At 31.8% G+C, this 13314-nt stretch overlaps 1 protein-coding gene across 1 annotated transcript; it reads right to left on the reverse strand.

Annotated features, from left to right (window-relative positions):
• Nucleotides 1-297: 297 nt before the first annotated feature.
• On the reverse strand, nt 298-4525 carry LOC110808483 ((E,E)-geranyllinalool synthase-like). The gene is made up of 12 exons (XM_022033991.2): nt 4097-4525; nt 3783-3978; nt 3440-3666; nt 3237-3360; nt 2946-3067; nt 2592-2827; nt 2111-2226; nt 1900-2001; nt 1577-1792; nt 1345-1474; nt 1016-1267; nt 298-912 (listed from the first exon to the last, which is right to left on the reverse strand). The coding sequence occupies exons 1-12, from the start codon at nt 4449-4451 to the stop codon at nt 385-387; spliced, it is 2604 nt and encodes an 867-aa protein (XP_021889683.2). The 5' UTR covers nt 4452-4525; the 3' UTR covers nt 298-384.
• Nucleotides 4526-13314: the final 8789 nt, after the last annotated feature.

Consider the following 13314-nt stretch of genomic DNA (forward strand, 5'->3'; position numbering starts at 1 on the left):
TCAATCAATTAGCATCTTCACCATTGTGTACTGGGATTGTCTAACATGTTTGAGTACGATGCTTTGTATTTATTTAAATAGTACTTTATTATTTTTCTTTTTTAAATAAAATTTTAATTTCAAAAAATGTTTAAATTAATTCCTCATTGTTAATCCAAGTTAGACCATTATTTTCATATTATTTGAACTCTAACATGGCTATGCAACGTAATTTTTGTAAAATAAAATTTACATCAATATATATATGTAGGAATATACGTGATCTTTAAATCTAAAATTTCATAAATATATAAGATATGAAATAAATATTAAATTTAACAAAATTAACGTTTTAAAGATTTTGTAATTAGTACATCTTTCAAATTGAAATTTTATTTCAAAATTTCAAAGATTTAAACTCTTTAAATAAAATAAAAGTTTAAAAGGCTTTGCAACAAAATAGAGGCATTCAAATGAAATTTTTGGGCAAAGATATTTTGTTATTATACGCCAACACTTGAAGGGTAAAGCAATGCGAGAGTTGATTCTTGGATGATAATCTTTCCTCGATCCAGAATTCACATGATGAGAAAGTCGAGGAAAAGACTGCTGCTTCCATGGCTTTGAAGGTTGAACAGCTAGAGGAAGATAAATTGCTTTTTGGATGTCTTGAAGAATGTCTATGTGCGTCTCTGTATCAAATCGATTGCAGGAGTGGAAAAACATTTGGAACACTTTGAAAATCGATAAATGGAGTTGCTTGCATGATTTAGGCATGTCACTTAGATCGTCCATTAAAACGTGTTCAAGGAACTCTTTGCTCTTTTTATCAATTATATCTTTAACATATGACACAGAGTCTTCAATCTTAACATCTGGATTCTCTCTCATATGGAGCAACACTGAATTTAACTTGCCTTGCTCCTGTTCTCTCTGCAATGGTGTAAGCTCCATTAGTAGACATTATAATGCTTCTGGAACTATATAGCTATGTATATGTATATTATACTGATTACCCCATTAATTAGTCAATTACCTGATAGCTTTGAGTATCATTCAACAAACGACATATCAACATTACTAACTTGGTAAGAGTCTGATATTCATAAGAGAATGACTTGAATATTTCATTAGGTAAGCTTGGATTCAAGAAGCATGCAGCTGGAAGAACTAAAGTGTGTGCAGCAATGGAAATCATGCCAGTTTGCAGGTATTCATCCATGGATGGTACACATCCGGTCTTGCTCCATGTAGCTTCTGTCAGCCATGACATGAATGTTTCTCTCCACTAGCCAATAAAATGTGGCATGTCAAAAACAAAATATTCTCATAAATTTATATATGTTCATAGAAACTAAATCTTACTAGATCCCGGACATGGTTGGTTATATCAATCCCTTGGCATTGGAGATATTTTGCTGCAAAATCTGTAACAAGATCATCAAGTGCATTGAAGATTTTCTTGCTGTGGCCAGTCAAGCCATTAGAATCCCATCTGGAATTTTATAATGTATAATAATGTTATTATTTCAATTTAATCAACCCAAAAATATTTCTTAAAAAATTAATTCATACATATATATATATATATATACACCTTTGAACTGCATCAGCAAGGATTTGCAAGTCATGTAAAGAACCTTCCATGTCAAAAAAATCGTCGGCAACTGTGATGAGGATTGCTGCCTTGGTAAGAATGATTCGTACATTGGAGTAATGGTCTAGCGCATTGGAGGCCGCAAAAGCGAAGTAGCAATCTGTGGTTTTCTCCCGAGCAAATCTCATTTTATCAAATCCCCACTTTGTTGTCCACCTTTTTCACGACAATTGAAACCGCCAGTAAAGAAAAATATTATTTTGGGGGTAATAATTGAATATATATTTGAGTAAATACATAGATATTTTGTGATATTTATTTACCCTTTTAGATGATGATCGAGTTCATTTTTGAATATCGATTGTCGATACTCGAAGTTTTTTGTAGCGAGTTGGATAAGCTTGTTGTTTTGAAGAGTTGATAACCTGTTTTTAGCAATTATTATTTATAACATTAGTAATACCCATAAATTTACGTTCATAAATATATTTATGCATGTATTTATCTGTAAAGACAAGAGAGAAAGATCCAAACCTATGAAAGGATGCCTTGCCCATCCAGCAAGCATTCGAGTCTTTCTGTTCAATCCACATTCTGTGTTCAAGATGATCCAACCGAGCAATCCATGGACTTCTCAGTTCATACTCAATCTGCTTGATTTTTTAATAAAAAAATTAATTCATAAAAATATGTAAGCAATAAATTAAAATGGCCACCCAACTTGAGATTCAATTTGATTCCTTATGATTTAAGATTTTTCAGTTTTTGAACTTTATGATTTTTCCTTTGATAATTCACCAACTTTTTATTTAGTTTTTTGAATGATGTTTGAACCACAAGATAATCAATTATAAAAAAAATCACAAAAATTTAAAATTAAAAAATCTCAAGCTGTAACGAGTTAGTATAAATATGATAATAAATCATGTTATTATATTAAGTGCTTGTATTTTATGGGTTGTACCTGATCATGTTGAATTTCAAACATATGCATGATGGGTGACAATAAATTTACCGTTGCATGAAAATTGGGGATTGCACTGTCAAAGTTAAATTGATTCAATGAGGCAATTTGTAGAGTCTTGTGTAGTAATTTTTTCGAAAATGATCTTGCATCCTCAACTTCATCTTCTCCGGCAAACATAAGATTTGTTGCCCTATAAACACTAAGCATGACGGTGGAGAAACTCTGATAATTTTTTTCAATATGGTCCCGAAGTTTTTTCTTATTTAAGAACCAACAAAATATTCCTGTAGGTACACAGATATTTACAGGTAAAAATTTATTTCTTCAATAATATAATTATAAATTAACATTAATTATAAATACTATTATTTTAAATATTTTATTATAATAAATAGAACGTACGTGATGATATGTTGTACCCTTGCATCCGTAGTATTCTAAACGCCAACGAATCCTTGTATAGTTGCATAGCGACTAAGCTCATTGTCGTTGCAATTACATTTGATTCTTTATCCTTGTAGTTCCTGTTTTTTTTTTTTTTTTTTTTTTCCCCACATCCAAAATTAAGCATGCAAATTAATTTAATTATTATATTCCCTCAAAGTCCATATATGTATAAAAATTATTATTTTAACAAGTGAATTTAAAGTAAAAATAAATAAATAAGAAATGCTTTATTGTTTAATTAGTTACCTGTAAACTTGTTTCAAAATTCTTTCAATTTCATTTTTGAAATGCTCAGTTAATCCAAATCTTTGTAATTGACTAACCATGCGTAGCTTTATTAGCTCATCGTCCATTGGATAAACAGGTGGCGCTGCAATTTCTTAACAGTAACACATGGGAAACATAGCTAACGAGTTAAATCTACAATACAGCCAATGAATTAAGCTTACCTCCGTAATCAGAAGAATTTCGAAGAAGAGATTTCAAGTAGGCTAAACTCTTCTTGTTCCCAGTAAGCATAAAAAATTTTGCAGTGGCCGCGGGCGATTGGAATAAAGATCCATCATCACTCAACTGCTTAACCAAGTCCTTTTTATTAATTTCATATGTCCAGGGTAATGCTTCCAAGTATGATAATAGAGGATAATCATACTCCTCGTATTCATCTAATTTCTCACTGTAAATTATTACTAAAAAGTTATATAAACTCAACATTTGTGTGGGTATATATATATATATATATATATAAATTTATATAGTGGAATTAGGCAATTGAATGAAATGTATTAGAACCTGTGGAGAATTTTTTGTCGTTTATAGAACATCTCCATTACTAGTAGACTGAATTTACTAGTAAAAGCAAGACTCAGACCAATTGAATGTGTAATTTCAATCATTCCAGGGAAAATAATGGCAAACCAACGAGGACAGTATCCCGCATAAATTTTCCCAATAAGCTTCTCTGCATTTTTCTCTATATATGCTGATCCTGCAAATATTAATCAATTATATTATATAAAATTATAATTCAGTTATAACGTGTGCATGTCTTTATATAAATACACGTAGATGAACTTAGGTGTGTGTGTGTGTATATATATATATACCTTTCCAGACATTGGATTTGCCAGTATTCCATTTGTGGAGTGCAAGAATGCAGGCAAGAGTTGCAGTAAGAGACTCAATGGTGGGGTTACCATGAGCATCTCGCTCGCCCCAGAACCCTTCTTCTGTCTGGTTGTTGAGCACCCAGTTCAAACAACCAGGGAACATGGGTTGAGTCGGTTTACTATCTCTATGGTCAGGGTCTTGAATCATGGCTAACCATGCAGTGTCATAAGCAGAAGCTGCAATGAACTGTTGAGGATTCTCCATCAAGTCCTGCAACATTTCTTCTTTCACCTCTTCAACTAGTGCCTCCATACCCCTAAAAAGGTTTGAAGATATCTGCGCAGTCGACATGATCTGCCCAAAAATTGTGATGCAGTATTATTCTTGTGTTTATATATATATATATATACTTATAATAGGAGTGTTTAGCTAATATATCTATGTCGTCTAGATTCGATGTAGATTTATATATACAGTGAGGAAGAAAATAAAAAATTTAAATTATATGTAAAGGGTGTTGGTCCTATGAAAATGTGAATATAATGATATAAAAATATGAATCCATTGTCCTTCTTACAACTAAGATTTTCTTTTTTGATAAAAATCCCTACTTAAATATTTAATAAAAAGGCATTTCTTCTGTTTAGCATTAGTAAAGAAAACAAAAATAATAATGGTGACTATTTAAAAAAGTTTTAATAACCAATTAGAAAGTTCGATACAAAAAAAAAATCATATCAGTAGACTAAATATTTATACCATATTTTTTTTTTTAATTTTTTAACGTGAAAATTACAATTTATAGTATACTTAGTATGTAATATTTTTAAAATTCGATATTTAATTTGTTTAAAATTAATATAATTAGAAGTCATGAGATAAATAGTGGCTCTTTTATCATGTCTAAATATCCACACATGCACTACATGGGTTCAATAGAGATGGAACACAGGCTTACAAAGCTGCTGATGTGGTAGTGGAGTTCACTTTGAAAATATTACACGTTTTAAATTTGGGTATTGGTATAAATCATGTGAGATCTAGAAACCAATGGTGAAATATAAACTCATATATTAATAATGTAATATCTATCTTTGTAAGCTCAATTTACATGTCTAGTTATGCGCCACAAATGATATATACTTATCTAAGAAATATTGCTATTTTATGCTACAATAAAAGTAGTGTTATGAATCTGGATGTAATACCCAAACTCAGAATTTGGTTCGAAATTAATTTTAATATTTTAAATATATAAAAAATTTATTTTTAAATTAATCTATTTTAATTTTTGTTGAATTTATGTAAAAAAATATGTTAGGGATGAAATTAAAAATAATTTTGAAAAAAATGGGTAAAAATTTGGGTTCGAGAGTATTTTTGAAAGAAAAATAAAAAATTAGGAGTTAAAGTGCAAATAAAAAAAAATTTACCACGTAGAACTGACCTGTCAGTAACCCTGATGAATTGGGGTACACTGTACCTTGTGGCAAGGCACGTAGACGTCGGTACCACGCGGGATGCCACAAGGGCGATTCGCGTGCCCCGCGATCGAACGACCAAAGATCGATCATGTGCACGTTGACGGCCTGAATTTATTCTCTCTTTAAATGCGATCAGATAATCGAGATCAAATCAATGGTGCAGATTCGTTTTCTCTTTAGACATGATCGAACGGTTGAGATCAAATGTAATGAACGACTTAGATTAATGCGAGGTGAGTATAAATATTTTGCATCACACCGAACCCGAAACCTATCCGCCAGTTTACTGCCAAAGAAGAAGAACAATTCGCCGGAGAAGGGAGCTTATCGCCGACCGCAGCCGCACCAGAGCCACCTCTGACTGCCAAAAAAAGTAAAAATTCTCTTAACCACTCAGAACTTGATTCCGAGCACCCTCATGGCCAAATCGGAGTAAAAGGGATGGTAGTTGAGCCAACACTGTAGGCGAAACTTGGTAGAGCTGCCGTGACCAAAGTCCCAAAACCTCTCCAATAAACCTCTTTTCGATTCCCGTTTCATATGATTTTTTGCCATTGTGTTCAACATCTTTTTCTGTGAGGGTTGACCGAAGAAAGAATCTCAGCTGCGAAGGAGAACCGATAGAGCCGTCGCACTTGAAAGTCCCTCATCGGTGAGTTCGGTTTTCTATGATTTTTCGATTAACGAGACCCCTAACATTTTTTTTTGCAGGAATACGACCAAACTGCCCCAAAAATGAGAGTTAGAATGCATGAATATGAGTTTTCATAAGTTATTGTTAGAAAAGACTTGTTATACAAATATAAAATAAATGACTTTCTTTATAGTAAATAAATTTATATTAAATTAAAGGCTCCATTTGTTATTTTTCTGATTTTTACCAATCTTCAGTTTTCAATATCTGTGATTAGTGTGATATTCTTACTGAGCTAGTGTAACTCATGCATTCTTTAACTATTTCAGATCAAAAGTATCAAGATTCAGATCTCGATCAACAAGAGAGTTGTGAATAGTTTACCACCCGAACTCCCTTCAAAAACTAGTGAAGGTCGTCGTAGGATTACTTAGTTATTTGACTTTCGTTTATTTTTTTAATTTTCGTTTGTTCTTTTAGAAGAGACATTTTCGTAATCTTATTTAGCATTCTAAAGTATTGTGTAAAGAATGTAAACCCTAACTCTATTATTTCGCTTCCATATTTAAGTTATAAGTTTATTTCTATTTAAGTTTCGGACCTTTACACTGGACTTAGTCGATGAAGAAATAAAAGAAAAAGGAAATATTTGAAGAAGAATAAAAATATGTATAAAAATTACAGAGAAATTAAAGTTTGAATTTGATTCATATAGATTTTGGATATTTTATTACAATATTTTTTTATAAACTTTATATCTCACTAATGTAAAAATCGCCAGTATTCCATTTATTGACGGCTACATGAAGTCCCTAATGAGCTCTTTATTATTTTTTTATGACATTCATAACTTATATCTACGAAAAGAGATTTAAAAAGAGAATATAAAATTTTATAGTTGCAAAAAAATTAGAGATACAAGAAGAAAAATTAGAGACTTTAATAATGATTAGGGTTGATTGAACTCAGAAGAAGTAAAGAAGAGTTGTATTGATTTGAGAATAAATTTAGAGAGAGTGTCGATTGTGTTAAGAACTATAATTGTTAAGATTTTTATTATAGAAGAGAGGAGATGGAGTTTTATTGTGGAAAAAGAAAAAAGAACCAATTGCTTAAGGTGTTGATGACAGAATAAGGAAAGAAAAACAATTTAAGTTGAGAGATAAAAAAGTTACGGGGAGAAGATATAAATGGAGGGAAAAATTGCATTGATGGATATCATCTATTAAGAACTTAAGCTTGATTTGAGAAGAAATAAAGGAAGAATGACTTTATGGTCCCCTTAATTCTACTAATACTGGTTGGTCCAGACCTTCTTCACTTTGAGCTGACAACATTTAACTTTTTAATGACCTCGAAGGGGTAAATCTAGTCCATAAAAGATGAATATAATAACTTATTTTTTGAATTCCAATTATAAAAGTAGCAATAAATAAACTGTTCATTTATATTTGATTTGATTGAGAAATCCATCATGTAAGCTTAATCGTAATTATATAAATATATTAATCAACACATATAATCCTAACTAACGTGGATGTTAATTTTATACTCTCACAACTTGAAAATCATTAGTGTTAAGATCACAAAGACTTGGGAGATGAACCAAAAATCTATGTTTATAAGGTGATTTAGACTTAATAAGCTGAAAGATATTTTCTGACAAAAGCACAATTAATGACCACGTAATACTATTAGGGAGTCTAAACTCTTGTCAATTAGATTTCAATTTTGTGGATGCCAAAGTATGTATAACTTTCATTCTTAGGTTTATTCATCTTTATTCTTCATGACGATACCTTGTAGGTTTATACATTTTTCTCATTCTGCCAACGTGATCCCTTTTCATTTATTTACTTTTACCCCATAGGCTTATCCTTCATTTTTATTTCTTTTTCCCTCTCATATCTTCTACTTATCTCCTTTTCTTTGCATTTGTTGTACTCATTATCTTAAGATGTGCAAGAATTTGATTTCTTAGTATAGAGGTACATTAGTTGTTATAATGATTTTGTAAAAAATAAAGAAAAGTGTGAAGGAGAACCAATCACAAAATCATTCTCAAGATAACATGTTATATATCTTGGTTCGATTTATCATTATTGTTTTTTGCATTTATTATAGCATGAACTTTGTTTTTAATGGATTTGCATTAAATTTTTTTTACTTAGAGTAATCATAATTATATATATTTTTTAATTATTAGCATGTTAATAATATTGATACTCATGATTCTTCGTACACAAATCACACACCAGTACTTGACAATAGATATATATTGTGACTTAACTTATTTTATAAGTTTGTAATACATTATAATAGAATTAGATTTTGTGAAACTGAATTAGTATACTGTTGTATTTGTATATTATTTTTATGGATGGTAAATGAATTTTTTTCTTTTGTTCTTGAAAGTACAGATTTGAGTATATGAAAAATGTGAACTTAAATATATAATATTATATTTTGATTTGGAAATAAAATAAAAAGTACAAAAATAATATTTATTTTAGTAACAATAAATGTGGGTAAATTTAATTTGTTGCACTTTAAGAGTGGTGTCCCTAAAACATATTAACTACGAAATACATGTAACATTTTAAAACTTAATAATTCCGTAAAACAAAATTTACGTAGAAATTATAAAAGAAATTTTTATTTCACTCATTTATTATTATATATGTTAATTTATTTTGGTATTTAATTTATTTATATTTATTATGAAAAAAATTTCAATAAATGTTATTTATCATACAATAGATATATTATTTTTTAATTTTTTTATTAATATTTTTTAATTAAAAATTAAAAATAAAAACAAAAGTAAAATGCCCTAATTTTGCCTATAGTAATTTTATTATCCTTTTTAGCTTTATTGTATTATTATTTTTGTTATTATTATTATTATTATTATTATTATTTTTTTTTTTTTACTTTCACATATTCCCAAAATTCACTATTTTAAAACTAATTTCTATTTAATTCAATAAATTTCAAAAATTAAAGTGCAACCCTCTCAATATAACTGAATGCCTCAGTTTAAAACTCAAATCCAAACATAACAAAAGTCCATATCTCTAAAGCCCATTTTTTTCAAGTAATTAAACCCAAAAGCCCATTTTACTTCAAAATTAAGCCCAAATAAAAGCCCGGCCCATGCACTTGTTCCTTCAACCAAAACGCCACCGTTTGAAGCTTCAAAAACACGTGAAGAAATTATAACCGTTTGAAGCGTCAAAAACACGCGAAGAAATTAAAAGAGGAGCGGGTTAGAACACGTGAGGAAATTGTGACCGTTTGAAGTTTCAAAAACACGCAAATAAATTAAAAGAGGGGAGGAGAGGGGAGCGGATGCAGAAATTCGTGAAGAGGGCTCGCGAAGACGATAACCTCTGGGCTGAGAGCAGGGTGAACGAGCTCTGCGGTAACGAGCCGTAAGAAAGATGAGCAGAGCATTCCTTCCGCCGGCCTTTATAGGAGTTAGGGAGCGTGGTGAGCGGGTTAGAACATACATACATACATACGGGAAGGTTTGCAGAGCGATGGAAAGCGGCTATCGGCAAGATCGTGGCTCTTACGAAGACCCGTCTCCATGAGGATCACAAAGGAGTGCCACCTACTACTCTCCGCGAGGTTTCTATCTTGCGTATACTTTCTCGCGATCCACATGTCCTGAGGTAAACACCCCATTTCTCTCTCTCTGCTTGTTTTCTTTTCCCTTTTCCTCTTTCTTGCCGCATCTGCGCTGATTTGCTTTTTTCAGAGGTTCTCGGTTTCTTTGATTTTTTCGAACTTCTTATGTTTTTGGGTCTTCTTGGTAGCGTTTCGTTTTTAGATCTCGGGTGATCGGTTCTGACACCCACTTTTTTCTAGTGAAAATCTTCTATGTGTTTCTTACAACATAAGCCCTAGAGTTCCTAATTTACGTTTTGCCTTGAGATTTCTATTTTGTTACCTTATAGCTTTTCTTTTTGTTTTGTCAATTGAATGGTTTTCTCATTTGGGATCTTGATGTGACCCATTTTCTTATTGTATTTCTTACAACTGCAACTGCTAGAAAGGCAGTTTCTTTTTAAAGAGTTGAAACTAGCTGCTAAATTTAGGTCCAAACGAGAGTAGGAGATTCTACATTTTCTTTTTTGAAATCTATCATCATTTTTGGAGAAGGTACTAAATTTCAAACTGTGTAGTCTAATCCTTGATTAGTAGCTTACGGATGGAGTTTGTATAGGGTTTCTCGGCTAGTTGGGTGGTGATCTTCTATAGCTTCGCGATCCCATAAAATTTTCTGTTTCCCAGTTTCGTTCCTTGGAATTATTATACTAAATTTTGTGATATGATTAGGTTAGATAGACCTCAATGCATATATTGGGTTGGAATTATTATACTAAATTTTGTCTTGCATGTTTCTTAAGCTTGTTGGTGCTCTTTGCTTCTTGAGTTTACTCGAGAGAATAAAATTAGGTATCTGGATAGAAGAATGAAGCCTACGAAATGATCGTGTAAGTGGGTGTGCGTTTACTTAGTCATGCATAGAAGAATATATTCCAGAATTGGTTTAAGCTAACACGTGAATGATGTATTGTAGGATTTCCTTTATTTAAGATATATTATGGCATGGCAATCCAGTGGGTATCTGTGGGTGCAGGGATGAACTACTCAGCTGATCATTTCTCGATACATGGAGTTATACAGATTCCTATGTTTTGGTCATGCCTTTCCTTTTCTTGAATGGATGCTGGTAGTTTTTCCTATTATCATTTAACCTTTGATTTTCTTTACATTTTTTTTGGGACTCATGCGGCAGCAAGGTAATAACAAATGCCTAAATTGCAACAAACTGAAACTTTCATTTAGATATGCTGGACTGAAATAAGAAGAAAAACATTCCAAATTCTACCCAATCTCTTGGGAGTTTGTTATTAATGGTTCAAGTTAATACTCTTGATTTTTTTTGGGTCATAAATTTAAATTGTTTTGTTTATCAAAATGAGATACTTGCAATGCAATCCCTTCTGGAAAGTAAAAGAGAAAGAAAGACTTTGAAAGGTTCATTGAATTTCTAGAGAGGCAGAAGTCGAGATAAGAATAAACTCTTTTTACACGTGATTCTCTTTCCTTGCTTGAATCGACTTGGGTATAAAAATAATCTTGCAATTTTTCTGCCACTTTGCTGCAGTGAGATTAAATATGTATAAATGGTGCTTATGTTGGAGCGGGTGGAACCTATTGATGTACAGGAGTTGAAATTAGAAGGAAAGCATTTTAAGTTTTAGTGAATTGCTCATATTGGGTCCTTCTTTTTTCCCCTATATGCTTCCTTTTTGAAATCGTCATTTCTTTTAGATTTAAAATTTACATTGTCATATTAACTCAAGAGATGTATTTTTTGTTGACTAATTAGGTGGTGCCAAATGATTGAGATCGGTAGAAGGATGAAAGAAACTAAAGGTTCCCTGTGCACGCAGTGATTGACATGTTATTATGGTTGATAAAATTATGAAAATCAATTAATCTAGTTTTTAATTGTCTACCTCTTGCTAAGTTTGTAGCTAGTGGGTGGATTTGGAGTCTAGGAGACTCATTTCAAGTGTGTAGCGTCTAGGCTCGATTTCTACGGTGGTTACTAATATTTTTCGATTTTTGACAGTTCATGCTAATAATCTCTCTCTCTTTCTCTCACTTCGATAATTTTTCTGTTGATATCCTTAATTAGATCTCGTTGCCTCGATTTTTTTAAAACATTGATTACATTATATCTATTCGACGTTTAAGACATATTCATTGGCGCATCTAATGCAGTTGGTGCTTTTTGCTTCATATATTTGCTTGAAGGTATCTAATTAGACGCTGGAAAGAAAAAGCTAAAGTAAGAGTAATGTGCACTTTGAGACGGCAAACCAATTGGATACTTGTAGGCCCAGAAATGAATGACTACGTCATTTCTTAATGATCCGAAATTTATCTGTCTTCCTGGATTTGCTAATCCCTTTCTTCTGCTCTTGAATGGACTCTGATAGTTGTCATATTATCATTTGATCCTTGTTCTCTTTGTATTTTCTTTGTGATTCTTGCTGCAGCCAAATCATTGAAAGAATAATAAGAGCAAACTGAACTTTTCATTGAATTCCTGGAGTTCAAATATGGAAGACTTTCAAAATTTTAATCAAATCTCGTGTTTGGAGCTGATATGGACTCTGTATGCTTGGTTTGACTTCAGTAGTTCTCATATAATCTTATCATCCGTTACTTCTGTCTGATTTCTTTGTGCCTTGTGACTTTCAAAATTTTAATCAAATTTTTTGTGTTTGGAGCTGATATGGATTCCGTATGCTTGGTTTGACTTCAGTAGTTCTTGTATAATCTTATCATCTATTACTTCCGTCCGATTTCTTTGTGACTTGTGCTGCATGGTATTGATAGAACGTTGTTGAATGAAAAGATGTTTACTGCATTGGAAGAAACTAAACTTTCCAATAAGATACTGTAGTTGACATAAGCAGGAAGTTGTTAAATTACAATCCGTGTCTTTTATTAGGAGTCAGTTTTCTATTTCGGTTCATTTTCCCACTCCTTATATGTTTTACTTTTAAACTTCATTCATCCAAATTGATAATTCTTCCGCTAGTTATTAGGTTTTGTCATATGGTGGCAGCGGGGGAGGATCGATAGACGCAAAAGATACCCATGCACGTGTGTTGTTAGAATATCAAACCCATTGATAGGATGATTGAAGACTATTTTCTTGCAACTTATAGTTGTTTGTCCCTTGTTTTTGCTTGCTGTTGCCCATTTTGTAATAAGTATACCTGGCATGCAGATGTTGAATTCAGATATATTTTTCAGCTGTGTGGTGTATCGGCCTTATGTGGAAGATGATCTTATGTTGCTTTCTCTCTTTTTGTCTCTCTCTCTCTCTCTCTATATATATATATATATAACTGTTCCTTTATCCTTTTGAGTAATGGTTCCTTGGAAATCGTTAATATTTTATTATTCTGCCAATCTTTGTTCTATGCAGGTTATTGTTTACAAACCACCATGCATAAACTGGATCTTTAAGGCACATCTTACCTGGTGGTTCCGCTCTTTGGTC

Source organism: Carica papaya, chromosome 7, assembly GCF_054855325.1.
Source record: "Carica papaya isolate Zhongbai chromosome 7, ASM5485532v1, whole genome shotgun sequence".
NCBI classification, from domain to species: Eukaryota; Viridiplantae; Streptophyta; class Magnoliopsida; order Brassicales; family Caricaceae; genus Carica; species Carica papaya.

What these genes read in the sequence shown, in the direction of transcription:
- LOC110808483 (XM_022033991.2), bottom strand. Translation starts at nt 4,451, where the DNA reads ATGTCGACTGCGCAGATATCTTCAAACCTTTTTAGGGGTATGGAGGCA. An exon ending in AAATTCTTCTGATTACGGAG is followed by an intron (nt 3,361 to 3,439) that starts GTAAGCTTAATT and finishes AAGAAATTGCAG; the next exon opens with CGCCACCTGTTTATCCAATG. An exon ending in TCCCCAATTTTCATGCAACG is followed by an intron (nt 2,227 to 2,591) that starts GTAAATTTATTG and finishes AAAATCAAGCAG; the next exon opens with ATTGAGTATGAACTGAGAAG.